The following is an 11198-nucleotide window of genomic DNA, read 5'->3' as shown; positions in this document are numbered from 1 at the left end:
TGCCCCGGCGGAGCGGAGCCAGGGGCGGGGGCGGGACCCGGGGGCGCGGGGAGCTGCCCCGGCGGAGCGGAGCCAGGGGCGGGGGCGGGACCCGGGGGCGCGGGGAGCTGCCCCGGCGGAGCGGAGCCAGGGGCGGGGGCGGGACCCGGGGGCGCGGGGAGCTGCCCCGGCGGAGCGGAGCCAGGGGCGGGGGCGGGACCCGGGGGCGCGGGGAGCTGCCCCGGCGGAGCGGAGCCAGGGGCGGGGGCGCAGCTCGCCGGTCCCTCCGTCCGCGGAGCCGCGGCACCAGCGCCCCCGCCCCGCCATGGAGAGCGGGATGCCGCTGTCGGGCGGGCAGCGAGCGCTGATCCGGGAGAGCTGGCGGCTGGTGAGCGGCAGCCCCGTGCAGCACGGCCTCGTCCTCTTCAGCAGGTGAGCGGCGCGATGCGGCCACCGGCACCCGCTCCCGGCCGCCTGCCCGCACCGCCCCGCGGCAGGGATGGACGGGCTCCTGGCAGAGAAACCCTTCCCTGCGCTTGGCGGTGGCTCCCGCCCGGCTCCCCTCCCCTGGCCCCTCTCTCTCCCCTGCCGTGGCTCCCCTCCGCCGGAGCCGAAGCCGCCCAGCCGCAGGTGCCGTGGGGCCGGGCTGGGCTCCGCTCCGCGCTGCTGCCCTGCCTTCCCCGTCCTTGGCCAGTGAGAACTTTGCCCGCGGAGACGGAGAGCGAGAGACAAGCGGCGAGCGGGTTTTGTGCGTTTCGGCCCACTGATCCCCTGCCTCAGCAGCGAGACTTCTGCTCTGCGAAGGCTGCGTGTCCGCTTGGCTCTGGGGAGTGTGCGGAAGGGGCTGCCCGAGCATTCCCTGCTCAGGGAAGCGCTGTGCAGCCCCAGGCGCAGACCTGGCCAGGGAGGCATTCAGTCGCAGGGCAGAGGAAATGGTGTGCCAGGTGGAATGGCTGATACCCAGCTTGTTGCCTCTCCTCAGCACATTAATGTATCAATTATGGAAAGAGAAAAAAGGAAAAATCAATGAAAAGCCGTTTAAAAAGGAAAATTGGAGAGTTGATGAGCAGCTTCTGTAGCGAAAAGAGTCCAAATGTCCCAGAGCAGGACTAGAGCAGTGACCACAATGTGGGGGAGAAGGGTGCAGTAGTTTAACGTGCAGGAGAAGAGAGACTGTCTTGCCTGAATTACTGGTGGCCTGTTATATCTACCTGGCCCATTTGTGCCTGACATACACTGGCAAGGGAGGATGGAGCAGGGGCAGAGGAAATGGGAGCTGGTGATGGTGTCGGGGTGTGGGACAACAGCTGAGTTTGTACATGTCCCCCTTGTTGCTGGAGCTTGGAGGCCTTCCCTGATTTGGGAGCTTTTGGGTCCAAGGGGATCAAAAAGTGGGAATGGGAATAGTTGAGACAACAGCCAGGACTTGGAGGAGAAGGGCTAGTCTGGGAGGAACTCCTGAGGACTGGGACTAGTTCTCAGGTGCCATAAATATATATCTAAGAGCTGGGATTATGGGCTAGGGAAGCAGAAAGTTTTTTGTCTATAGGTAATCTGGATTGTCCCAAACTAAAACTTTTCAGAACTTTTGGATCTTTTACAGATGGAGAGGGATCAGTAGGTGGGAAGGGAGGCAGAAGTGGGCCGTGGGTGTTCTGCTGATGGGGTGAGTGGGACTTTAAATTAAGGAAGTGAGAAGATGGGTTGTTCTTTCTTGCTGTTGCAGGCTGTTTGACCTGGATCCTGACCTGCTGCCCCTTTTCCAGTACAACTGCAAGCAGTTTGCCAGCCCTCAGGAGTGCCTCTCTGCCCCTGAGTTCCTGGATCACATCAGGAAGGTGAGAGAGGGGCTGTGGCGTGGCCAGAGCACAGCTTCCATGGAGGAGGAACTCATAGGCAGTGATTTGGGACTGTGGTGTGGCTGACCAGGAAACACATTGGGAAGTCTCCTCCTGAGATGGTAGCTGCAGGGTGTTACTCATGCTAGCAGAAGGCCAGGACAAAGTGTCCTACAACAGTGAGGAGGGGATGAGAATGCAGATTGTAGTGGCTAAGAGGCACCATGCTGATTTCCATGGCCTCATCTTAGAGTGGATTGCTTCCTATGAAGGCTGAAAGAATCCTTCTCCTACTGTGGAGGTAGCTCAGGGAGCTCACCTGTGTCCAGATGAGGACTGCTCTCTGCTTGGCCACACGCTGGCCAGGAGGTGGCACAGGTAGCTGGGCTCCCTGCACCCACTGCTGTGGAGAGGTTCTTGGTGCAGCTGCAGAGCCAGAAGGCCCTCAGAGGTCTCTCAGAGAGCCTCTGAGGCAGTGCTGCAGTGGACATTTCCCTCCCCACAAACACAGAAAGGAGCTATGCTGAGGAGAGGCTTATGCATGCCCAGTACACCTGGTACAGCAGAAACCCTTTGCTGAACCCTGAGAGAAGTCACACTGGGACAGAGCACAGCCTTGGCTTGCAGATGCCTTCATAAAGTGCCAGACTCCATCTTTAAAACAGTTTGCTGCTTGCTTGCTTTATTCCTTGTTAAGAAGCTGTTCCAGGACTGAGCTCCACTGATAGCTGCAAGCTTTTTGTTATTTTCCAGCCTCTCTTTATTGGCAATGTTAAGATTATTGCCTTGAGCTGAAATAGTTCTTTGCTCTTGTTGGAGATAAATTGCCTGTTGAAATTGCAGAGCACAATTCTATCACCTCTTGGCTTTGCCAAGATAATCATGCCCTGGCTTTAATCTCTTCTTCTTCATCCTTCTTTAATTCTTTTCTGTCCTGTTTCCATTTGACTCTTAATGCTCCTGGGAAACTATGGTATGTGTTTTGCCAGACCAGGTCAAGAGACCTGGCTGTACTCTCCATCCCATCTCCTCAAAATACCTTGTCTGATCTTAGAATTGGAGTGGCCTTATTCACAATTGCACTGTTATGGCAGCTTCTAATTGGAAACTCTAGTCCTGGCAAATTCTGAGGTTCCCATGCAGACCCCAGTCCTGGGGTCCAAGGAGTTGTAGTAAGTGCATCAGCATTAGGTCTTAACCTGCAACTGCTCTTCTGTAGGGCTGTTTATCCCCTCTGGGACAGGGTGGTCAGCTGTGCTGCTTGCTGTGCAGCTCTTGTAGTGTCCCATGGAAGGATGTGGTGTGTGCTGCTGCCAGCCTCACTGGTGTGTCACATGGACCAAGGAGAGCAAAGGAGAGTTCAGAGGGCATCTGGGCTGGGAGGGGGTCAGGCTGACAAGGGTGAAGTAAAAGGTGAGACACTGTTTCCTCTGGGAGGGAAGCTGAACCTTTCTGTTAATGCCATTCTGCCTTTCTACTCCTGTGCTAGGTGATGCTGGTGATTGATGCTGCTGTGAGCCACCTGGAAAACTTATCCTGCCTGGAAGAGTATCTCTGCAACCTTGGCAAGAAGCACCAGGCAGTTGGTGTGAAGGTTGAGTCTTTCTCGGTGAGGTGTTGTCTCTTGTCTCTCTGTGGCTGTGTTTGTTCACCCCTGCCTGCAACCCTCAGCTGTCCCCATCCTTCCTCTGGGCTCGGCTGTCTGGAGAGAAAGCTGATGGATGGCTCAGGGCAGCCAGTCCAAGGTGCTGATATCAGTGTAGTGACACTGCCCCAGTGAGGGAAACCTTTGAGCTCCCCTTGTTTTCTGCCCTTGCCCAGTAAGCCCAAGAAGTAAAAGATGAGAGCAAAGCATGTCCACTGTTTGAAGAGAATCATGGTTTAAGGACACTGCAGTCTCTCCTGTGCCACAGGGCTGCAGGCTCAGCCTTTGCCCTGGATCCTTTGCATCTGTTTGTCTGGGCAAACCTCACCACACCTGGAAAAGGGAACATCCACCTCTGTGTCTGCCCTGGGATGTGGTTGCTGCACCTCAGCCCCTGCTTCCTCCATGCTAGTAACACCCAAGCATCTTCCACATTAAACCCTTGATTACTCCTCTCCTGCTATCAAGCATGGACAGAAATGCAGTGGGGAAGGGTTGAAGAAAAGCTTTCTAACCCACACATGGCTCATTCCTTATACTGCTGGCTTTTGCTCTCTTCAGAGGGAGCAGGATCCCTTTTGTTTGGGGTAGTGATCCCCACCAGCCCTGTGCTCAGTGTGGGAGTGCTCCTGCATGGGGCTGCTCACAGCTCTGTGAGGAACAGTGCAAGGAGTGTGAGGAGAAGCCTGAGGCACTGAGACATGCCTGAAGCATCCAGCATGGAGTCTGATCCACACTCCTGACGTCAGAGCATTGCTCAGCTCTGCTGCTCCACTGCTATGCCAGGGGATAGGGCCAGCTACCTGCCCCTGGGGGCCACAGAAATTGGATGTATACCTCTCCCCTGGTATGTGCATGTCAGTGTCAGCCCTTGCTCCCTGACTTCCACTCCCCATTCATCCATGGTGAGGGGCAGAGTACAGCAGGGGAAGAGGATGACGTGGGCTGGTCCTGGGCCCCTCTGATGAGCCAGGGACTGGAGGGGCCTGGTAGGTGGAAGAGGAGCAGGTGCCTTGCAATTGGAGAAGTCAAAAAAGGTGGTGAAATGAGACAAGAGACTGCATGTCATCTTCTGGTGCTGAGCGTGACATCTCCCTTTCGGTTTGCAGACTGTCGGCGAGTCCTTGCTGTACATGCTGGAGAAATGCCTTGGTGCTGCCTTCAGCCCAGAGGTGCAGGAAGCTTGGAGCAAACTCTACAGTGCTGTGGTGAAAGCCATGCAACGTGGCTGGGAGACCCTCCCAGAAGGGGACTAGATCCTGCCAGCCATCCCTGTTCCTGACCATGCCGTGGTCCTGAGCACGGCGAGTCTCACGCCACTCGCTGCCTCTCCCCACCTCTGTCTTTGTGTGTGCACCAGCCCACGGCTGCCTCTGCCACTCACACGTGCTGGGGGGCTCTCAGTGGTTCCACCTGCTTCAACACGAGCGTGTCTCTGCCTCTGCTAAGGGCTGGCAGGGCCTGTCCCTGCAGGGAAGCCTGGCAGTGCCACAGCACAGGTATGCCACCCTGCCCCAGGTTCCTTCAGGAGCACCAACACCCACGTACCTGCTCCGGGTTTTAGCTTGCTCACCTTCCCTCCTCTTGCTGCCCATCCTCTGTAGGTGAGAGCTGGCATGGGCCTCTTGGGCTTATTTGCCCAAAATCCTATTTGCTGTGCTTTCCCTGCCAAGTCTGATACTGCTTGGTCCTGCTGTACCTGGTTCAGCTGTGGCAGTGACAGATTTGGCTCCATCCATGTCAAAAAGCAGCAAGAGAGTGAGGCTGGTAACAGCATGTGGCAGTCCTCCAGCCTTGCAGAGAGTTTTCCCCCTCTCCCTTCATCAGTGTATCATTACTGGTGGGTTAATCCTGGTGCTTTCTTCTGCCTTGCCTCTGACCTGGATGGGATCCCTGGCTTTTCCCGTTGTCAGGTTGGCCACTACCCAGTAGGTTTCCTAGGGTTGGAAACCTTGTTGTCACATTAATCCCAAGGTGAGTCTAGTTTTGGCAGGGTTAGGCTGCCAGCTGAAAGGCTTTGTGTTGATTTGGTCTGCTGGTTTAACCTTGGAGCCATCTGAAATGCAGCAACAGCAGTAGCAATGTCTGTTTACTGCTTTGTGTTAAGGAAAATAAAGTAAATCCAAGGAAAAGATGTCTTAAAATAAAGATGAAGGTAGTAATTGTGTCATAGCAACAGCTCCCAGAAATTCTGGCTCTTGGCCAGAGAAAGCAGAGCATTCTGGATGCTGTCAGAATCTGGAGCGCTTCCCAGCTGCTCACAGTGCCCATCTGCAGAGCTCCTCACCCTCCCAGGAATGAGGAGATAGCATCTGCTAGAAGAAATCCCAGAAAACTGCTGAGAGGCAGCACCTGAGGGCTCTGTGAAGGGGCTGAACTTGAGCACTTTGAGGAAGAGTTCATCTTTATGGGGAAGTCACTATGGAACAAGCAGAACTATGTTTCTAGCCACCACTAGCCCCAGAGCAAGGACATAGGACAAATATTCAGTTATAGGCAGCACCCTCTTTTTTTTTTTTGTTTCTTCTTCAGGACAGGAGGAGGTCTGAGATGGTCCTGTTCTGAGGACACCTTCCTCCTATTGTCAGATGCCCTCCACTCTGGGGCAGGAGAAAGCTGCCTGCTCAATGGAACTGAGGTCTCCTGGGTCCAAGCCGTGGAGGGGATGATGGGGTGAGCTGGGTCTGTGAGATGGGTCTCTAGTGCCCTGCCACCAGGCCTGATGGTAGCCATGGGCTTCCAGCTAGCAAAAATCCCTCCAGCTGTGTTTGGGAGGCAAGCCAATAGGTGTTGTGAAACAGGCAGTGAACATCCCCAGGTTCCTTGTGCTCCCTGTGGTACCATGTTGTGCCTCTGCAGCCCTGCAGTGTGGTGGTGTGCACCCTGGCCCATGGCTCTCTCCACCTGGGTCAGGTGAAGTTCTCTCCATTCTGCACCCAGCAGTAAGGGATGGAGGAGCTGGGGCTGGGGTGAGGCACTAGCTTTGATGGGATGGTATGGGGCAGGAAGGTTTGGGAATGGGGAGGTCCTGTTTGCAACCCTGTTATGGGACATCAGCCTTCAGCATCAGGGGAGTGGGACAGCTTCTGGCTCCATGTCACAAGTAGGCAGCTGTGTGATGGGTGGGGTGTGGGTTTTACTGCCCAAACCATTCCTGCTCCCTCTAGCTTTCCCAGCTCCTTGACTTCTGCTCTTCTGTGCCACATTTTGTGTAACTCCCAGAGAACTGAACTAGTCTGTGTGCCTCTTATACCCAGCTGTACTGTTTATTAAAAAACAACAGTGAGTCTTAGCTGCTTTTGATGCCTTGTGTTTATTTTAATATAAAAGTCCCAAGCAAACCAGAAAAAGAGGATGACAGAGAGAGGGGTTTACTGGTTTCTTGTTGATTCTAGCTTTGAAGATATTGGTCACTGGGAGCACTTGTGTAGTGCAGCTTGACTGGCATGAGAAGGCATCCACCATCAAAAGCGTGTTGGGATCTTTTGTGCCTGGTGATTGAATGGGTGAGCAGTGGAGGGGCTAAGAGAGACACCCTACTAACTGATTGCTCAGACTCCTCAAGCATAGTAATCTCTAATGGAATCAGAATTTTAAGCAATCAGCCTAAAAATCCCTTTTCTGTTGTTCAGCCACTGCTTTTGTTTTTTGACATAGCATTGGCTCACCTGCTGCTGGTCACCTGCTGCTGGTCACCTGCAGCAGCAGAGCATGGCCTCATAACAAAGTCCTGTCTGGCTCCATGGAGCACCATCCACCCTGCCAGCTGGATTGTGGAGTCATTCCAGCAGCCCTGCCCAGGGAGCAGCTGGTGAGAGTGCAGGAGGTTCTGTCTTCTAGCATGTTCTAGCTCTGACATGATGGATTTCCAACCCTGTGAGGGCTGGGCACTTGGTGCTGAAGCATGGTGCCTAGAGTGGGGAAGCCAGCTCAGGGTCTGTAATAGCATCTCCCAAAGGCTTCAAATCCCAGCCCTGACACAGGAGAGAAGGGAAAACAACTTGGGAGAGCCGTGCTGCTCATTTAGGATGGGCTTGTTCCACAATGCAATGTGTGACGGGCTGTGAAGGGCAAGGAGAGCAGCAGAGAACTGAATGCAAAGACATACCCCCTTTAGGTCATTGATAAAATAAGTTACCCCCTCAGGGAGTCATCCCACCCTAAGCCTTGATGAGCTTCCCAGTGTGAGGGATGCTCCCAGCCAGAGCTCCTGCCCAGCTCCACAGCAGCACCCTGTGCTAACTCTGTTTACCACTCATTACAAACTGTGTGGGGCCTCTGTGGGGGCATGGGATGGGTTTTAAATTGTCCAGTGTTTCACCCAAAGGGAAGCCCTCCTCATGCCTTCTGCCCTGTGCCATAAACCAGAGTGGCAGGGAACATCTTGGGGAAGCTGTGGAGGAGCCAGCAGGAGGAACCTGCTGAAACCAGAGGCAAATCATTCAAGTAGGAATTCAGGTAAAAACAGCGTGTATTTTGGGAGGGAAGAGGGCAGAAAGAGCATTGTTCTCTCAAAATCTAGAGAAGGACTTTCAAAAGAGTGTTCACCCCCTTCTCTGGGACTTGGTGGGTAGTTCAGCTCTGGGAATACCTGCTCCATCCTCAGATGGGCTGGATTCCTCCTGCCCCTGACCCTTGCTGTGGTCCCAGAGGGGCTCCAGGTCACCCTCCTGCTACCTTCAAGCAGCATCTGCACCTGTGGTGGTGCTCTGAGCCAGCTCTGCCACAGGAGTGACTACTGACAGAAGGTGGGCAAGAAAGGCACGTGAATGTGCCAGGACTGCAACCCATCTCCAATGGAGGGATGGTGCCAAGGGCTGTGTCAGTCTGTCTGGGACATGGTGAGGTGCTCTTCCACTCTTCTGCCCCACTTTATGGGGATCATAGTGTGCAGTCTGGAGGTGGGGATGTGTCCAAGCAGTCTCCTTGCCACTGAAGCCTCAGGTCATCCCCAGGCAGAGTCAAATGCAGCCCACAGGTGGGAAAAGGCTCCAGTGGCAAGAGTTCCCCTAAATGGGTGCCAGGAAAGACGCATGGGGGTGATGACACCAGGCAGCAGTGGGTGAAGTCATTTTATTCAAGGCACGGTCATAGCAATAAATCACGAGAAGGTACAGACCTCTGGCACATTCCTACAGTGGGGCAGCCAAGGGCAATCAGACCAGCAGCCCGAGCTCCCAAGGACACAGTGCCACTAGCAGGCACTTGCTTCTACCCTCAGAGAGGCCACCAGCATCCCCATGCCCTGCCTGGGGCTGCCTCTGGAGCAGGCGGTGAGGGGACCAGCTGAGCTGTGGGCAGCCACGGGGGCACCTGGGCAGGAGCCCACAAACCCCCCGGGGAACTTTTTTGGGATTGGAAGGGTGTGTCTGAGCTCAAAGCTCCCCCGAGGCAACCACTCTGTGGCTAGTGCACCACAGCCACCGCCCCAGCATGCAGGAGCAGGGTGGGACAGGGGCCTTGGGACTGCCAACCCCAAGCTGAGACCCACCAGCCCCACAGGAATGTCCTAAGGGTCCCTTTGGTGCTCTCACTGCTGGGCTGCCTTTAAACCTCCCCCCAGAGCTGGCACACTACCCCTCCTTCCAGTGCACTACCAATGCTGACCAGGGCTGTGGCTGAGCATCTGCCTCTGCACAACAGCACTGCCCATGCCAGCAGCCCTGGGGCTGGCACAGCTGCACTTCCCTCCCTTCCCTGGTAACTGTAGTTGCTCTGAAGCTAGCAGGAGAATCAGGGACAGGAAAATCAGCCCTGAGGCCAAAGCAGGGCTGAGTGAGGAGCCAGCATGCCCAGGGGGGGCTGTGGTGGGAGCTGAGCAGGATAAGGATAAGCCTTCATCCCCAGGGGCCACCACAGGTACTCTGGATGAGCTGGAAAACTCCAGGGATGTTGTCTGGGCAGGTAGTGGCGCATTTACACTGATCACAGCAGGACTCACACTTGAGAGGCAGTGTGACTACTGGGAGAGCATCCCACAGCTGCAGCCTGTGGACAAGGGCAGGCAGGATGTGGTGGACCAGGAGGACACGGAAGTCCAGGTCCTGCCAGTGTCCACCTGTCTTCCCTGTTCTGTTGCATTAGGACAGAGCTATTCTGGGTCCCATGGGCAGCCCCAGTGAGAGCATGAGCACAATGGTGTGGAAAAGGAGTGACAGGGAGCTGTCCTCAAAGCCATTAAATACACTTGTCTCTTGACCTCCCATTTCTCCCCAAGAGCCCAAGGGCACGATATTGTGCAGCAAGATGGGGGAATGGGGTGGGAGGTCAAGCAAGAGCTGGGCTTGCATTTGATGCCTGCCTTGGTGCAGGGCTGCTGTTGCTCATGTAGGGGCTCTGGTGGCAGATGTAGGGACACCCACCTCCTCCACCAAAGCACACACATGTCAGCAGTCCCTGCTAAAACGGGCAAAGCAGGGGCAGGTGGCAGCCTGCAGGCCAGCAGCAGGGGAGGCAGCAGGACAGCTGCCTGAGCAGTGGGTGGATGGGGTGAGATGCAAGGGTTTGGGCTGGCTGTCCCCTGCCACTCAGGACCCAGAGGACAGCATGGTGGCAGGCACATTCATCTGGGCTGTCTGGGCTGCTTCTTCCTCTCAGAGGGGCCAGGGCCTTCCTCCTGCCCCTAAAAGCATGGCCTCTCAGAGAGACCCTCTCCCTATAGTGCTGCACCCCCTCTTCCCCATGGTGTGCTGGAGGAGGCAGGTGGGGACAGGGGGACACCAGGGGGCTCAGCCAGTGCAGGCAGCGGGAGGGACCATCAGAGCCTCCTGCCCATGCAGTGGGTCTCTCCCTCACATCAGTCCTGCCATCCCCTGCCCCACAGCGTGGTGCCCCCACCGTGCAGGGAAGGCTCCCTCCTGCCCCAGGGCACGTCCTCCCTCTCAGCACAGTCTGTTCTCAGCCTGTTCACTGGTAGCGCGCCTGGCTCTCTATCACGGGGCCGCTCCTGTACTCGCCCTCCACCGTCTCCAGCTCTGTCTCGAAGCTCTGCAGGCCCCCGTCCTCCCCATCCTCCGCTGGCTCCAGGTGGTTGCCCATGGTGCCGTAGGACTGGTGTGCCGGAGAGGCCGCCGGTGTCAGGCTCAGCTCGGGCTCCTGCAGGACAGTGGCCACAAAGAGCTGCCCCGGGGGGCAGTGGCCATCAGGACCCAGGGGAGCAAGAGCAGGTGGCCACAGAAGAGCTGTGCAGGGGTACTCACATTGGAGTTAGGGGTGGAGGAAACGCTGCTCCGCTCCACATCATTGAAGGCACCCTCCGACTGGTCAGACATCTGAGGAGAAGGAGGCCGTGAGGAAATCGTGGTTTTGCCCAAGGAGGGGATGCACTGGGGTGAAGGAACAGAATGAGTGTCTGTCTGCGCTCACCTGGTAGCTAGAGGGTTTCCGTGGCTGCAGCTTTTTCAGGCAGAGGCCAAAGAAGGAGAAGATGATACAGGAAAGGAGGACCACAAAGGTGAAGAGGGTGACAGGCCGGGTAGGACCTAGAGCACAGAGACACTGGGGCAGCACATAAGCCTCCAAGAACCTGCTGCATGTCCAACTGAGCCCCAGGCTGGTGCCTGCTTTGGGTTTTACAAGCTCTCAACCCCCTTCCCAAGCTGACACCACCTTCATCTGCCAGGTCTTCACAACACCTCCCCCCTTACCACCTTCCATGCCATGCCTAACTCAAGGGTGACACCAGTGGCTTGTCAACCCAAGCATCAGACATGATCCTCAGCAGTGGCAGGGCACAG

The 11198-nt window shown here is 56.0% G+C and overlaps 2 protein-coding genes across 4 annotated transcripts in view; one reads left to right on the top strand and one right to left on the bottom strand.

Moving 5' to 3' along the window:
* Positions 1–211: 211 nt before the first annotated feature.
* On the top strand, positions 212–6753 carry NGB (neuroglobin). The gene is made up of 4 exons (XM_056492879.1): positions 212–411; positions 1706–1817; positions 3307–3426; positions 4572–6753. Exons 1-4 carry the CDS (start codon positions 305–307, stop codon positions 4716–4718), a joined length of 486 nt encoding a protein of 161 aa, XP_056348854.1. The 5' UTR covers positions 212–304; the 3' UTR covers positions 4719–6753.
* Positions 6754–8520: 1767 nt separating this feature from the next.
* TMEM63C (transmembrane protein 63C) overlaps positions 8521–11198 on the bottom strand; it is a 30342-nt gene continuing 27664 nt past the window's right edge. For all 3 annotated transcript variants that reach the window (XM_056493467.1, XM_056493465.1, XM_056493466.1), the window contains 3 exons: positions 10828–10943; positions 10662–10733; positions 8521–10581 (listed from right to left, as the gene is read on the bottom strand). In XM_056493467.1, the coding sequence (XP_056349442.1) occupies positions 10369–10581; positions 10662–10733; positions 10828–10943 (401 nt within the window). In that variant the 3' untranslated portion in view covers positions 8521–10368. The remainder of the gene's footprint in view (positions 10582–10661; positions 10734–10827; positions 10944–11198) is intronic.

This window comes from Oenanthe melanoleuca, chromosome 5 (assembly GCF_029582105.1).
Source record: "Oenanthe melanoleuca isolate GR-GAL-2019-014 chromosome 5, OMel1.0, whole genome shotgun sequence".
NCBI lineage: Eukaryota > Metazoa > Chordata > Aves > Passeriformes > Muscicapidae > Oenanthe > Oenanthe melanoleuca.
This window is presented reverse-complemented; position numbering and strand designations above follow the sequence as displayed.

Excerpts from the sequence above, each read along its gene's own strand:
- NGB (XM_056492879.1), top strand. The coding sequence starts at position 305 with ATGGAGAGCGGGATGCCGCTGTCGGGCGGGCAGCGAGCGCTGATCCGG. Across the intron at positions 412-1,705 it reads GGCCTCGTCCTCTTCAGCAG|GCTGTTTGACCTGGATCCTG; the intron begins GTGAGCGGCGCG and ends TTGCTGTTGCAG. Across the intron at positions 3,427-4,571 it reads TGAAGGTTGAGTCTTTCTCG|ACTGTCGGCGAGTCCTTGCT; the intron begins GTGAGGTGTTGT and ends TTCGGTTTGCAG.